The sequence below is a fragment of the Mirounga leonina genome, unplaced genomic scaffold (genome assembly GCF_011800145.1).
Source record: "Mirounga leonina isolate KUSES-001 unplaced genomic scaffold, KU_Mleo_1.0 Mir_152, whole genome shotgun sequence".
NCBI lineage: Eukaryota > Metazoa > Chordata > Mammalia > Carnivora > Phocidae > Mirounga > Mirounga leonina.
The window spans coordinates 11,447,220-11,462,050 of NW_023270380.1; the positions used below are offsets into that span (position 1 = coordinate 11,447,220).

General features: G+C 36.5%; 1 protein-coding gene across 2 annotated transcripts in view; it reads right to left on the bottom strand.

Annotated features, from left to right (window-relative positions):
• Positions 1-113: 113 nt before the first annotated feature.
• The window catches only part of PTEN (phosphatase and tensin homolog), a 90,403-nt gene continuing 75,685 nt past the window's right edge, over positions 114-14,831 (bottom strand). For both annotated transcript variants that reach the window (XM_035008573.1, XM_035008572.1), the window contains 4 exons: positions 14,031-14,172; positions 9,122-9,288; positions 6,153-6,377; positions 114-3,630 (listed from right to left, as the gene is read on the bottom strand). In XM_035008573.1, the coding sequence (XP_034864464.1) occupies positions 3,445-3,630; positions 6,153-6,377; positions 9,122-9,288; positions 14,031-14,172 (720 nt within the window). In that variant the 3' untranslated portion in view covers positions 114-3,444. The remainder of the gene's footprint in view (positions 3,631-6,152; positions 6,378-9,121; positions 9,289-14,030; positions 14,173-14,831) is intronic.

A 14,831-nucleotide genomic window follows, 5' to 3' on the forward strand; every position in this document is an offset into this window, starting at 1 on the left:
GGGGGGGGGGGGGAGCTACAGAGAATCACATCTGGCTGCCCATTATTGCAAATGTCAATAAATTTAAACGATTCAAATGATAAATACTCTCATTTAATAAAACACCCACACAATGACAAGAATGAGACTTTAATCAGTTTTAAGTGGAGTTTATAACACTAAGAGATAAAGGGCTGTTAACAAACACAATAACAAACGGACATCTGATTGGTATGAGGCATTATCCCGCACACATCGTGTTTTGTGCATCCTCAGTGCATAGCATTTACACACAGAGCCACTGCTGCACAGCACAAGAGCATCTGAAGAGGCTGAATCAGAGTAAGGCTGTTTAACAGACTGAAATGTTGAGTATATAGATTCTCTATGGAAACAGACTGAACTTGCGAACCGGCAGGGAGGAAGGCCGCTCCGCCAGACGCGGCGGCGAGAGCCCCCACTCCCGAGCACAGTCCCACCCCCTCCGTCTGCATGCATGACACGTCAACAGTATGTAAAGGTACACGAGGCACTTTGTGGCGACCACAGCCATCGTTATGAACATATTGCACACATTTTCTAGAACTAAACATGTAACTTGTACCCTACTCTTTATTTTTTTAAAGCTGAAACATTTGATGCTGCCGGTAAACTCCACTTAAGTTTATAACCTGTGCCACAGCAAAGAACGGGGATGCTATGTATTCAACTGCCCTGTAATAATTATGGCAAAAAAAAAAAAAAAAAATGTTTGCAAGGAGCTACAGAGGACTTGGGATGGCACAGGGCCCAACTGTAAGCTTTCTTAAAAGTGATGCCTTCAAGTAACTTCAGACATGTAAGCGGCTGCACATCCAAAAAGTCTAAGTAAGAAAACATTCCAGAAACTCAAAGAGATTACCTACAGAATGCATTTCAGGCTAATTATGAATACTGTCATAAATAAAGTTTTAATTAGGACTCAAAAACCTTTCAGTCATAGCAATTCTTGTCAAATTCTATGGGGATGGTAACTGAAATAAAGGAGAGTAGTATGTATAATATATATTTATATATATATAATATATATATATAATGCCATTTTTCCATTTCCAATGACTACACCATAAAATGTAAGCAAGGCTTCTCAAAAACATTGAAACATTCAAAATCAAAACCCTCATTCAGACCTTCACATTCCAAAGGAAAAATAATAACAGTGCAAAAGCCCATTATAATGTCATTATTTATGACCTGGCCCTCCATGTTACATATTGGAACAACACAAATTATGTTTTAATATACCGTGCCCAAAACTGTAACAAATTAACAGTATTAATAACTATCATCAAAACACGAATAGTTGATTTTCATTTTAGTCAATAATTTTCAGCTTTTATGAAAGATAAGGTGGCATATAAATTTCAATGCTGAGATCTTAGGAATAGTTGTCTCTAACTTTACCAATTTAACTTATGAGCAGTCAATCAATTCTCTACATATCAATGTTTAAATACAAATGTGTAAATCCTAAGAGCTTTGTTAAAAATTTAAAAACTTTATTTGTTGAATGAAACTGATGAGGTATGGAAAACATGTGAACATTATTTACTAAGAATATTTTAGATGAAGTTCTGCCTAATCTATTTAACCATCAAACTCTATAAATGCTGCTCTAGTAGGTCCTATGCAATCTGTATTTGTAAATTAACTGGTCAGACCACAGCTAGTGAACAATTTCAGCACCAATAAGTTATTGAAAATGAGATTTTATACCATTAAGGAGTAAATTGGCTGGATATTCAAATGTTTCAAGGTCAATGTATAATTTGAAAGACACCAAATTTCTGGGGGAAAAAACTTCTTTTTAAATAGTATCTTCACATTAGCTTTACAATAGTAGTTGTATTCTGCTTAGAATCATATGCAGTCTGGGCATATCAAATATACGATATTTAAGAAGTGAAATTGAAGCCCTAGTCCTAAGTCTAGCACTATGAAGAAATGATTCAACACTGCACGTTAAAAAAAAAAAATCTATTCTTTCAATAAAAATCGATAAAAGCGTTATGTGGGACAATTTCTACTGAAAAAGTAAATGCCTCATTATTTGTGCAGTGTTGAAAATTTACTGCAACTCTAATTTCCTTTTTAACACAAATAATGTCCTTTTAAATATAAACATTATATGTATTCAGTATTCAAGTAAAATTCCCTAACAGTTAATGACATTTAAAAAATGTGCAAAACTGCAAAACTCATTGTAACAGAATGTGTAAGGTCAAAAGGGCGGAACGGCTGACAGCTATTGGATTGAATAAGTGCATCATAAATCTTTGAAGGAAAAAAAACGCTTACTGTAGAATCTCAAATTGAAATTTCCTGTGCAGCATTACAAAATGTTTTATACTCAATGAGGAAAAAAAGCTTGCAGGCAGCACATGAAGCATCCACAGCAGGTGTATGATTGAAAACTAATAAAGTAAGTGTACGTGGTTGACTGATGTCGGTACGAACAGCATCTGACTTTTCGCACTGGCCTTGATTACACGGGAGATGGAGCACTCGTTACAACTGAGAAAATGTATTTGATAGATCATTGTCGATTTTCATAATGTTTCAAGCCCATTCTTTGTTGATAGCCTCCACATTTATATGGTTAAGTCATTGTTGCTGTGTTTCTTATCTATGACCACATTATTTTTATATCCCTTCATTTGTGGATTCTTAAGAAGTTGTGGAAGGTTCATTCCTGCACCCCAATACAGATTCACTCCCTCTAGCTGCCTTTTCTAGCACCAATATGCTTTAAAAAAAATAATAAAATGCACAAAACAACAAGCAGTGACAGCGGCCAATTCCTCAAATGTCCAGATTAACAACTGTAGCATGCTAAAGAAAGGTGCGTGAAGTAGCTGGAGATGGTATATGGTCCAGAGTCCAGCATGACAGATATCCCTTTCTGAGCACTCCCCCCATTCCCCTAACCCGAATACATGCATTAGAATGTAGCAAAACCCTTGAGAAACTCCTCTTAGCCAACTGCAAACTTATCTGTTGCCACAAGTGCAAAGGGGTAGGATGTGAACCTGTGCATCACAAAACTCTTTAGCCACTTCAGTTGGTGACAGAACACAAAATGAGAAATTCCTACGTATACACATCAGTCTGTCTCCACTTTTTATAAAACTGGAATAAAATGGGAAAGTGCCATCTTTATTTATCCTAATTGAGTTTTAAATGTCCTTTTGACACAAAAAGGTATATACATGACACAGCTACACAACCTTTTTTCAACTGGACAACAAGTGTCACAACCCTGTGGATGTATAGGGTAAAACAAGATTGGTCAGGAAAAGAGAATTGTTCCTATAACTGGTAATCTGACACAATGTCCTATTGCCATTAAAAAAAAAAAAAGGTCCAATTTCAGTTTATTCAAGTTTGTTGTCATGTTGTTTTATCCCTCTTGATTAAAAAAAAAATTCAGACTTTTGTAATTTGTGTATGCTGATCTTCATCAAAAGGCTCATTCTCTGGATCAGAGTCAGTGGTGTCCGAGTACCTGTAATGATCAGGTTCGTTGTCGCTAGCGTCCGGCGTCACAGAGGCTGAACTGCTAGCCTCGGGATTTGATGGCTCCTCTACCGTCTTCGTGAAGTACAGCTTCACCTGGAGAAGAAGGAGGCGGTTTAAAGGGGAAATCCAGAAAGCCGACTAATCTTAAATGACTTAGTAAATATACGTATTTTTAGCAGATTCGTTTTTAAAAAATGCGATGACAAATAGGATCTTGAAAAGGCAGCTATCTTTTAGATGACCCCCTTCTTCGGATTTCCTAGGTTTTCTTGTTACACACTGAAAAGATACACTGGGATGTTAATATGCTAGACTTTAGTAAGCATAAGCTGCAAGCATTAACTAAATAATTCTGCAAAAGAAATGCCCTAAGACTGAAGTTCATTGACCGTTTACAAAATATATTTTCAATCACAAAATTCCACGTACAAATAGCTGAGTTCCAAAAGAATGCTGCACTTACGACCTGTCTGAGCCTCAGTGTATCTTCTGATACAAATACTACTAAACAAAAACAAAGTATTACATTATAAAAACACTGACCAACAGTGATGTTCAGGATCCCGTTAGCCCTAAAGTTTAAGAACATCAGACAGTGGTTTCCATTACAGGCAGCGCTGAGAGAACTGCGAACAGCTCAGTGAGGCAGGTATTTCCATCTCCAAGCAGAGGAAACTAAGGCCCAGAAGGGCAGCCGGCAGTGGATATGAGGCTTCAATCAGATTCTCCTTCTGTTCTATCTACAGCCCCTCCCCGTTATCCTCCTCCTCCATCAGCAGATCCCTTTGGGTCCACCTGCACGATGCCCTCTCTACCTCCTCTGACAGCTTCTCACTGTGCCCACTGCCGCCACACTAGTCCAAGCAGCCACCACCTCTCATCTGCATTAAACCCCAGCAGCAGCTTCTCACCTCACCTCCCAGTTCCATTCTTACCTCCTCTCCAGACTACATTTTAAAGACAAAATTCAGATGACATCTTTCCGTGCTAAAAACATACCAATGTCTTCACACTCAGACTGATGTGATCTAGTCAAAACGATTGCTTATCTACTGCTCCTCAAACATGGTAGAATCATTCCTGACTCAGGGCTTTTGTATCTGTCCTTCCCTCCTGTCCCGGATATTTGTACAGCTCACTCATTTCATTTAGGCCTCTGATTAAACGTCACCTGCTAGAGAGGCCTTCTCTTAACTATCCAGCTAAAACACACACCAAGATCGTTCTCTATCCCACCTCTGCTTCATTTGTTCATAAGCACTTACCACGGTCTTTGTTTACTGATAACTGAAATAGTTTTTATTTGTAATCACAAATACATATTCTTGTAATATTAAAACAAAAAAACAATAAAACTAGAAGTCACACTATAAAAGCTAACAATTAAGGAAAATGCAGACTTAGGTAAAACACAGTCAGTGGAAACCCGTGGATTCTAAAAGACACTTCTAACCACTTAAAAGAAATGTAAGATCTAATGGCACTTAATATTGGATTTATTTTCACTTAAAATATGTAGCCTCCCCCTTATTTTTAGGATTACTCACAATATTCTTATCCGCTATGGGTAGGCCTGCTGCATATTATAAAGATGGAATGAGGCAAAACAAGTAAGAGAGAATTTTTGAAAAGAGAAAGGCAGGTATGGTGAAAGGACGAGGGGAAATCAGGTAGAAGGAGAAACCGGAAAGGGGAAGGAAAAAAGGGCAAACTACCATTTGGAAATATTGACAAATCAGATTTTTTTTTTCCTGGAAATTTCTTATAAATGCACAGGAATAGAAACAGGTACACACATCACATATAGATAAAAGTAACGACCCAAATAACTCCATAATATGAGGAAGCAGACAGGGCTTTAGAAAGGGAGTAACACAAGAGAATGATCGGAGAAGGGCTTCAGAGCACCAAGACTGAAGTGAAGGCTACAACACGAAAGGGTAGCCAAATGAGGGAAAGGCAAGGGAAAGGCGGAAGGTGGAGAGGTACAGGGAGAGAAAAAGAACTGGAAAGACTGGAGGCAGAAGGAGCTTAGCATTTGGAAGAACTGAAAAATGAATCTCGGAGCAGGAGGAGAATGTGGCTAGAGCTCATGCAGGAGGTAAGCCTGTGCTGAATTATGTAGGTCCGTGTAGGTCATATAAAAAAACCACAAGGTCTTTAAAAAGTATAGACAAGAGTGACACAATCACGTTTATTTTAAGATCACTCTGAGGAGCTCAGAATAAATTGGAAGGGGACAAAAGTAGGAACAGTTAAGAACATTCTATATGAATCATTCCCAAATAATTGAGTTCCCTTTTACTTCTTTCTTCCCCCATTCCTACTTCACATCCCATAAACTGAACTCCCCTTCCCAACCCCTGCCCCAGATTTCACCAAACAACAACAAAGAAGGGGCGGGGGGGGGGGGGGGAGAAAAGCAGCCTTTTTTGACTCTGTGTGCATTCATGTTAGAAACCCTCATTACTGATACCTAAATATTGCTTCTAAATAATACCTAATTTAATTTAAAACTTAGTCACACAAGTCCTTCACCAGCTATACATTTAAAACACACACACACACACACACACAGAGCCACCCACTAATTCCTCAAAATGTTTTTAACTGACCTTAAAATTTGGAGAAAAGTATCGGTTGGCCTTGTCTTTATTTGCTTTGTCGAGATCATTTTTTGTTAAAGTGAGTACTAGATATTCCTTGTCATTATCTGCACGCTCTATACTGCAAATACTATCAATTTCTTGATCACATAGACTTCCATTTTCTACTTTTTCTGAGGTTTCCTCTGGTCCTGGTATGAAGAATGTGTTTACCCAAAAGTGAAACATTTTGTCCTTAAAAAAAAAAAGACAAATTTAAAAATTTTTTTAAATAAGAAAATATATCACCTATATTCAACATTTGCCCCAAGAAGTCAATAAAATAAGCCACATGTTTGAATAAAGATAAACAAACAGACTTATATTTGGCAGCTGTGGGTTACCTGTTGCATCTAAGTCACATACATTTATTCTTTTGTTCAAATTTTAGACGAAAAATGTAATCCCACAAGTTCTAAGATAACTTACTTTTGTTTTAAAACCTTAGCTAAAATTTTTCCTTTCTTGTCTAATATAAGCTTTAAAAAAATGTTTGAGTTTGTATGTATGTGTGTATGAAAATGGGTTTAATGTTCTATTTCAACGAGTTATCCATTTCAGGGGCGCCTGGGTGGCTCAGTCGGTTAAGCGTCTGCCTTCGGCTCAGGGCATGATCTCAGGGTCCTGGGATCGAGCCCCACATCAGGCTCCCTGCTCAGCGAGGAGTCTGTTTCTCCCTCTGCAACCCCTACCCGGAATCCTTCTCTCTCTCTCAGATAAATAAAATCTTTAAAAAAAGCTATCCATTACAAAATCTACTTTAACAAAAGTTCTTGAAATGTCAGCACAACTTCCCGATGAAGCAAGGCAGATCCATTTCTACTTCAGAAGCAATACAAACTCTAAGTGGCTCCAGTTTCCTACACAACAATATGTGTGTCTGAAAATGTTCAGAATATGGGGGAAGGAAGACAAGCAATTCTGACTTTTTTATGTTAAAAATGCCTATTTTAAAAAAATTACTCCTTACAAATAATACGAGGTCCTCTTAATCAAAAAAACACATCAGAAGTTCATCACTTCAAATCTTTCTTGACCAACACAAGAAAATGTTCTCTCTCTCTCTCTTCTCTTAATGACTGGAATTTGGCCTACATGGATCACGTGACAGTTAATGATGTGCAGCTTTGTGACATCTTATTTGGTGCCTTAAATTGCCATTAACTTTTTTATTTTAATTTACCTTCGAGTTTTGCTATTTTCCCAGGAAGATGGGAAGACCCTTAAGTATCTTACGTTTAACTGTCTTTTTATCTTTTAACAGTACCTAGCAATCTCACATATAAGACTTTAAAAAGACATATTTGTTAATTTTAATTATTTTATTAGCAAAGTTATTTTTTGCTTACTTAGAGTCAGAAGAACATAAGCTAGTACTATTTAAATCTCCAAAAATGTGGATTCTGTATCGGTACTGATTATGTTAAACCTGTTTTTGTTTAAATCACAGCAACATTTATAACAGGCAGGGAAAATCACATAAAATGGAAATATATGTAAGGTAATCCCAGATACAGATATATTACAAATATTAATCTAATCTTCAGTTTTGTATGTATTAAAGTAATGTACAGATGATAACTGAAAATAAGAACTTATGCACTCCTAAAGGTATAGGGAGACAGTGATGCAGGTGCCTACTTTTAAAAGTAAAATATAAAATTTTAGGGGCACCTGGCTGGCTCTGCTGGTAGAGCGTATGACTCTTGATCTCAGGGTCATGGATTCAAGCCCCACATTAAATAAATAAATAAATGCTTTTTAAAAAATAAATAAACTTTTACATGTACCAGTCATATAATGAATAGAAGGGAAAAAATACTTAAACACCGGCTAACGCTCCCTGGACTATTTAAAAATTACTTTCCAAAGTTATCAAGATATATTTAACTATCATTTATATAGAATAGGTAGGAAATGGGTTTCTGGTGAAAAAACCTGTTTAACATGCTGTAATTTCCCAGCTATGTGGATTCTGGATATAGGAAATTGTATTTCTTCAGATAAGTCAAGGTAGAGTTTAAAATTTTTGTAATAAATGAAACTTCCTCTTATTTTTTTTTTTAAAGCTAAATATCAGGAAAACTAAATCAGTCCCATTACTGAGAATGTCTAAAGATTAGCAATATGTTTAATGAGGCAGTAACAACATACAAAGCTAGTATTTTTGTTCATTACTAACCCCAAATTTTGCACCTTAGGCGCACTCACCTTAAATATTCACACTTAGTATTTTAGACCAAGATAGTTTAAGAATGAGCTCTTGAATTCTCTGTGGCTCAGTAATATGCAAACCTCACTAACTTTCTAAAGCTGCATATTTAGTACATTTTTAATACATGTTTTATTACTTCTTTTGCATACTTTATCACTCTCCTAACTAAAATTCGCAATAATTCAATAAATTTGAGAAAGCTAAATATAAAATGATGTACTCTCAGGAAACATAAACCAAAATAGGGGAAAAGTGGTTTGTGTCATTACACAAGACCATGGAACAGATCTTATTTATACATATAAATGAATTTTTTTACAAACTCATGGCCCCTTGCTAACTTTTTCTCGGTAATTGATCATCCTGTCTAAAAGGACGGTAACTGATTTAATGGGGTATGTAATCTTTAATATTTTTATGAAATTTCTCTGCATAACCCAACTTAAAGAAAATTCATCTCAAATTATAATGACATAAGGACTTTTCCTCTAACAAGATTTTTTACCATTATAATGGCTCATCAGTGTTACAGTAAGCAAAGCATGTGCAGATCTAACAGACAACCAATTATAATTCATTAGACTGTCAGTCACAAAATATTATCCTGTAAGCTCTCCTTAAGAATGATTTCTGCCTAACCAAATATTTTAAGCAAAAGATCTGAGGTTACTGTTCAAAGTATGGCGATTTTGGATATTCTTCCCAATAAAAGGTAAGTGCAAACCTTTTTTAGCATCTTGTTCTGTTTGTGGAAGAACTCTACTTTGATGTCACCACACACAGGCAAAGGCTGAGGGAACTCAAAGTACATGAACTTGTCTTCCCGTCGTGTGGGTCCTGAATTGGAGGAATAGATCTTCACCTTTAGCTGGCAGACCACAAACTGAGGATCTGCATGGTTAAACACACGTTAGCATCACTTCAGAGGAAATGCCTTCAAGTGTCAAACTGTCAAAAACCATTTTAATAGTTAATATTAGCAATACACACAAATTAGTGATTCTGCATCTGTAACCCAGATCTAAAACAAATCAATATTTAAACAAAACAAAACAAAACAAAGTCAAAAAGTATAATCAGTCCCAACAGTAGACTTCTGGCACTACAATAACAGCAAAACTTTAACATTAAAATGTTAAAAATCTAATATAAATTAGATTTATAATTAAAATGCTAAAATAATTTTCTGGCACATCTATGAACTGCGTAAAAAGTAACTTTAAAAATAGATATTTGCTGCAGTATTTTAATGTCTCTACCACATAACAAAACCCACAAAATACAAATCATTGCATGTTCACAAGATGCATGAGAATATAATCTATTTATTCCATAAACACAAGACTCAATATTTATAAAAATATTAACGATTATTTATTTATTTTACCTATAGCTCACATTTTATTTCTTAAAGGGATATAAAGCCATCATCATGAGAAACAGGAAGAGATTTGAAATGTCTGCAAAGAAATACAACAGACTCAAGCACAAACTGCAGCAAAATCCCCCTCCCTCCAAAACACACTCCATTTTCATTAACAAGTATTTTGGCTTTGGCCCTTGTCTGTTTTAAAATAAAGGAAAGGATTGTATGTTTTAGTGATTAACCTTATGAATAAGAAGTGGGTCTTGAAGGAAATATGCCAAGACAATCGAGAAATAAAATCCCAAGCTTGCAAAAGGTACATGAAAAATCATGTATATTTCATATATTTTTATGTATAAAATATACACATATATAAAAACAGTCATAAAATCCTCAACACTAAAAGGCATCATCCTTAAAGATGCAAAAAGAAGTATCACATTATTTATCAATGTGACCAGCAAGTGAGAAAAAGGCAAAAGGCTTATCGAAGCTAGATGCACTTTCCAGTTTAATAAACACATACCAGCTCGTCTGTGCAGTATCTAAAGCAGCATCAGCACTCCCATAATAAACAGTAGGTTTGATAACAGCCTGTTGGGTTTTTCTAATATGAATCTGTGAGGTATTTATCACAAGAAAAAGGGCACTCCAAAAAGGGGAAACATTACACTAACAATCTGTCAATAATTTCCGCATCCTTGACTAATGGTTCAAAGTACAGCAAGCCATTTTACAAGACTATGTGATTCTGAAAATTTCACTAGAAACTCTAGCTTGAAAAAGCAAACAAAAAGGTATGATTTCAAAGCTGTGATAAAAATCAGCCAGGATGAATATGCCTTGTAATCTTATTAAGACTCCACTAGTTCAGAATCTGATAATCCTCATTTTAGAACTTTAAAAGGCATATTAACGGTATAAGCCAGATTTCAATTAAACTACATCTAAAATGTGCATCTTCAGGAATTCGAGAACCATATAATTAATTCATAAACTAATTACAAATCATGCTACTTAGAATTTAACTTTAACTAAGTTAAAAAGTTTTAATAAAAATAAGTGGAAAAGATTTCCTCAAATCACTAAAGAAAATCATTTCCTTTACAATATGAATTTCCCATCTTAGATCTCTAAGACCTAACTTATCAGAAGTCCAACATCAGTACAGTTCTGCTGACTTCTAAGACACAGGTCAGGTATTTTCTCTTTGATACGACTGACTGTGTTCTAAAGAAATGACAAGTCAATACCTGGTCAACAAAAGTCAGGATTAAATTGTTTTGACATAGGCATATTGATATACTGTATTGAGTATTGAGAGAAAAATCACAGTGATCATCCTTTACTAACGTTTTAACCCTTTTCGATGTAAAGAGTATAGTAACTTTTCCTTTACTTAGGGATATTAGGACAATAATCCAATAAGAAAACAGCTGCTGACCTCTGACAACTTTGCAGAAGCGACTTCGTTTTCCTCATTGGCCCCAACCTTCCTCCTGAACCCAAACGCACAACTCGCCGTGTCTCAGTCCTCCCACTCTGTTTCCCTGAGCCTTCCCCTCCTCTAGCCCCAATACCATATTTACACAGAGGGCTAGTTAACTACTATGTCTATTGCCTGGTGCTTCCCCAAATACCAGATCTAACTCTCACCTAAGATTCAAACCCACACTTTCAAGAACCCACTAAGGATCTTCATGTGAACAGCTCACCTTCACCTGACCGAAACATGTTTAAAACCAAAAACAATCATGTCTCCAAGTCTCAGTGAGATTCATTTTTCCTTCTTCCCTTTTCTGTGAATTATTGATGTGTCCAGAATCAAAATTGACAAAATATTTAGACAGAAACGGCAAAGGAAAGAGCAATCAAATCCCATTTGATTGCCTTAGCAAAGCACATCTGGCTTACAGCAAATCCCGTTAACTGGATTCCTTTCCACCCCTGGTTCCCCATCACCACTTCCTACACAGCCAGACTTAAAACAGAGCCTAAGCCTCTCAAACTGTCAATGATGCCACAGCATCTATCAAATCTAGTCTGCCATCCCCATTCAGGGTCCTCTGACAGTCGGCCACACATCCCACCCTACTCTGTTCCCTGGGTCCAGCTCATGTCCTACTGCTTGCTGTACTTCAAGTCAGGCCTCCAGCACTTCCTTCAGTTTTAATGCCAATCTAAACAGAATGCTTTCTCCACTGTTCAAAGAAGAGCTGGACTTGCTCCATGCAACTATCTGACAACCCTCAAAACTTTTATTTTTCTGAAGACACCATTTATAATTTATACATATAATCTCCCATTCAATTATGTATTACTTATAATACAGCTTCATGACACAGTATGAAATCACAGGGCATAAATGGAGAACTAGAAAATTCCTTAGTAAAGATTAAAAAGTTTTCAGTAGTCAGTAATTTTTAAAGTTTAAATATAATACTGAAAAGAGACAAAAACAGAACAAAAATCCACCACAATGTTTAACTCCAGGCAGGCAGAGCAGAACTGATAGGAGATTTTTGCTAGAGAAGTCAATGTGAAAAAAATTAAACTAGACAGGAAGATTACTGAACTGAATGTTCTCTTTCCCTTATCTCCCTAATATGTTATACCTTTCTTTTGGCCCTTACACCTGATATTTATCCTACAGGAAGAGCAGGAATGTTTTCTTCCTTTTTCCTTCTCCTCTATGAATGTGTTAAGTTCCTATGTCAATCACCTCTGACAGTCCAGTGCCTTGCATTTAGAAGTTGTCAAGAACCTTATTATTTTTTTGACGTAGAGTTGACACACAATGTGACATTAGTTTCTTCCCAAAAGTGTGTACACGGTGCTGAGCTCCCCACCAGCGGAGCCACCACCTGTCCCCATGGAGCACTACTGCAGTGCCTGTGACCACACTCCCCGTGCTGGGCCTTTTACCAGCACCTTTAAAAATCGCACTGAGATGACGCCAGCATCAATGAGGTCTCTGAGAAGCCTATAACACGCTCTATTCATAAATTTGTGGCCTGTGATAAAGGTGTCCAGCCCTAAGAATACAGGAAAGATATGATGAAGACATGATGAGGACACCTAACTGAAAAAGACAAACACCACCAAGAAATTAATTTCCTCAGTATAGGTTAATTTAGGGAGAGAAATTTTTTAATTACATAAATATTTTCAAGAAGCAAAACTTAAAACTAAAAACTAAAATCACTAACAAATTACAAAATCTCACTGAAATATTATTAGAGGTATTCAAAGAAATACTGTAGTGGTCTCTTATCTACAAACTATGAAATTGCACTCTGAATAAATGAAACATATTTCTTAAACGTGAAAACATGACTGATCACTACCAAGGCAGAAACTAATATAAAATTCTGTTACAGAAAAAAGCAGCAACAGTTTGGTCTTTTACAGGGCTGGATAATACTTCCTTCCATGCGTTCTCTCTTGACTAACTGCTTTGGGTCTGAGTATTAAGTATTAAGGCTCCTATCAGCCTAGCTAAGAACTCCACCCAAGAACGGCAGAGAAGCAGAACAGGATCAGGATGACGGAGGGAGGCTCACAGAAGTTTGGGTAAGAGAGAAATCAATGAGAGGCAGACATCACTGACATGATCTCTATTTAGTACGTATCTAGAAAGTTTCAGATTTCAAAATATCTTCATTTTGACAAGCAAACATAAAGACCGGTAGATGGTGTGCCTGGGGTTACATAGTCCAGTAATGAGAGAGCTAGGACTGGAACTTGGATCTAAATCCAGGTTGTCTCTAATACTCCACACACTTTGACTCAACCCTATTCACTCAACGTATTTCAGCTGGTCACCATGTCTTATAATTTTTTCCCTTCCTTTCTACTGTCCCTGTCACCATTACTACCACTATCTAGTCTTCCTAAGATAGGAACTGGTCCCTGCCCCCACACCAGGAAACTAATGAATCCCACTGCTACTCTATGCTGGATCTCTACTGGGATGGGTTTTTTAGTCATCTGGTCACAATTCAGGCTGCATTTGGTAGATGCAGCAAAGAATGTTTCTTTCATAAATATAATTTGGCTTCTAAGACATTAAAACCCATTGCTCTTGACTTCCTTAGCCCAATGTGCTGAACAACTGAGCTACTTATTTAGTCTGGATACTTCAGAAATATATACCCCTGCATAAATTTAAGTGTGGTAAATTTCTTTCTAGATTTTTCTGTAAACGTCTAGTTATGTTCAGAAAAGTGTTCCAATACATGGAAGGATGAGAATTTAGAGCACTTACTGCAAGTTCCGCCACTGAACATTGGAATAGTTTCAAACATCATCTTGTGAAACAACAGTGCCACTGGTCTATAATCCAGATGATTCTTTAACAGGTAGCTATAATAATACACATAGCGCCTCTGACTGGGAATAGTTACTCCCTGGTGGACAGAAAAAAAAAAAAAAAGAAAGAAAGAAAAGCCAAATTCAAAAGAAAAATTCCATTATAGTTATTTTACTAAATTGTTACGGTAACTGGGTTGTACCCACTGAAGAACATATATACATTAGAAATTTGACCTTAAATGATTAATATTTAAATCCAGCTCGACAACAGAGTAAATCAGAGCAACATCAGTACAAAGGAAAATATCAGAATAACTTTTCTCCCTTAAAATATAATTATCATAATACCCTCATTTATTCAATGGTCACCACAATGCTCCAACCCACGTACCCAGTAAGCAAAGGCCTCTGCATATCCAAAATAACGGTCAAAGGCATCTGCACTACAGCCGTGCTCTTTATACACAGGGCTTCCTGCAAAAATTTATGGACTTTTATCAAACACACAATTCCTCAAAACCTTGGTTACTTGTTTTTTAGGCAAAAGTCTCTCAGAATCAGCAGAACACATAAAGGCATAGTGCCTTTAAGACACAGAAATAGCACCAGCAAAAAATGATGGCCTTGGACCCCCCAGAAAAACAGGAATATGTGGCTGGCATAAATGTATGCAAGAATTCTATAACAGAGTACTTAAGAGATGTCCCCAAGCTACATACATCTCTTTGCGGAAGAAACCAGGGATATACATAAC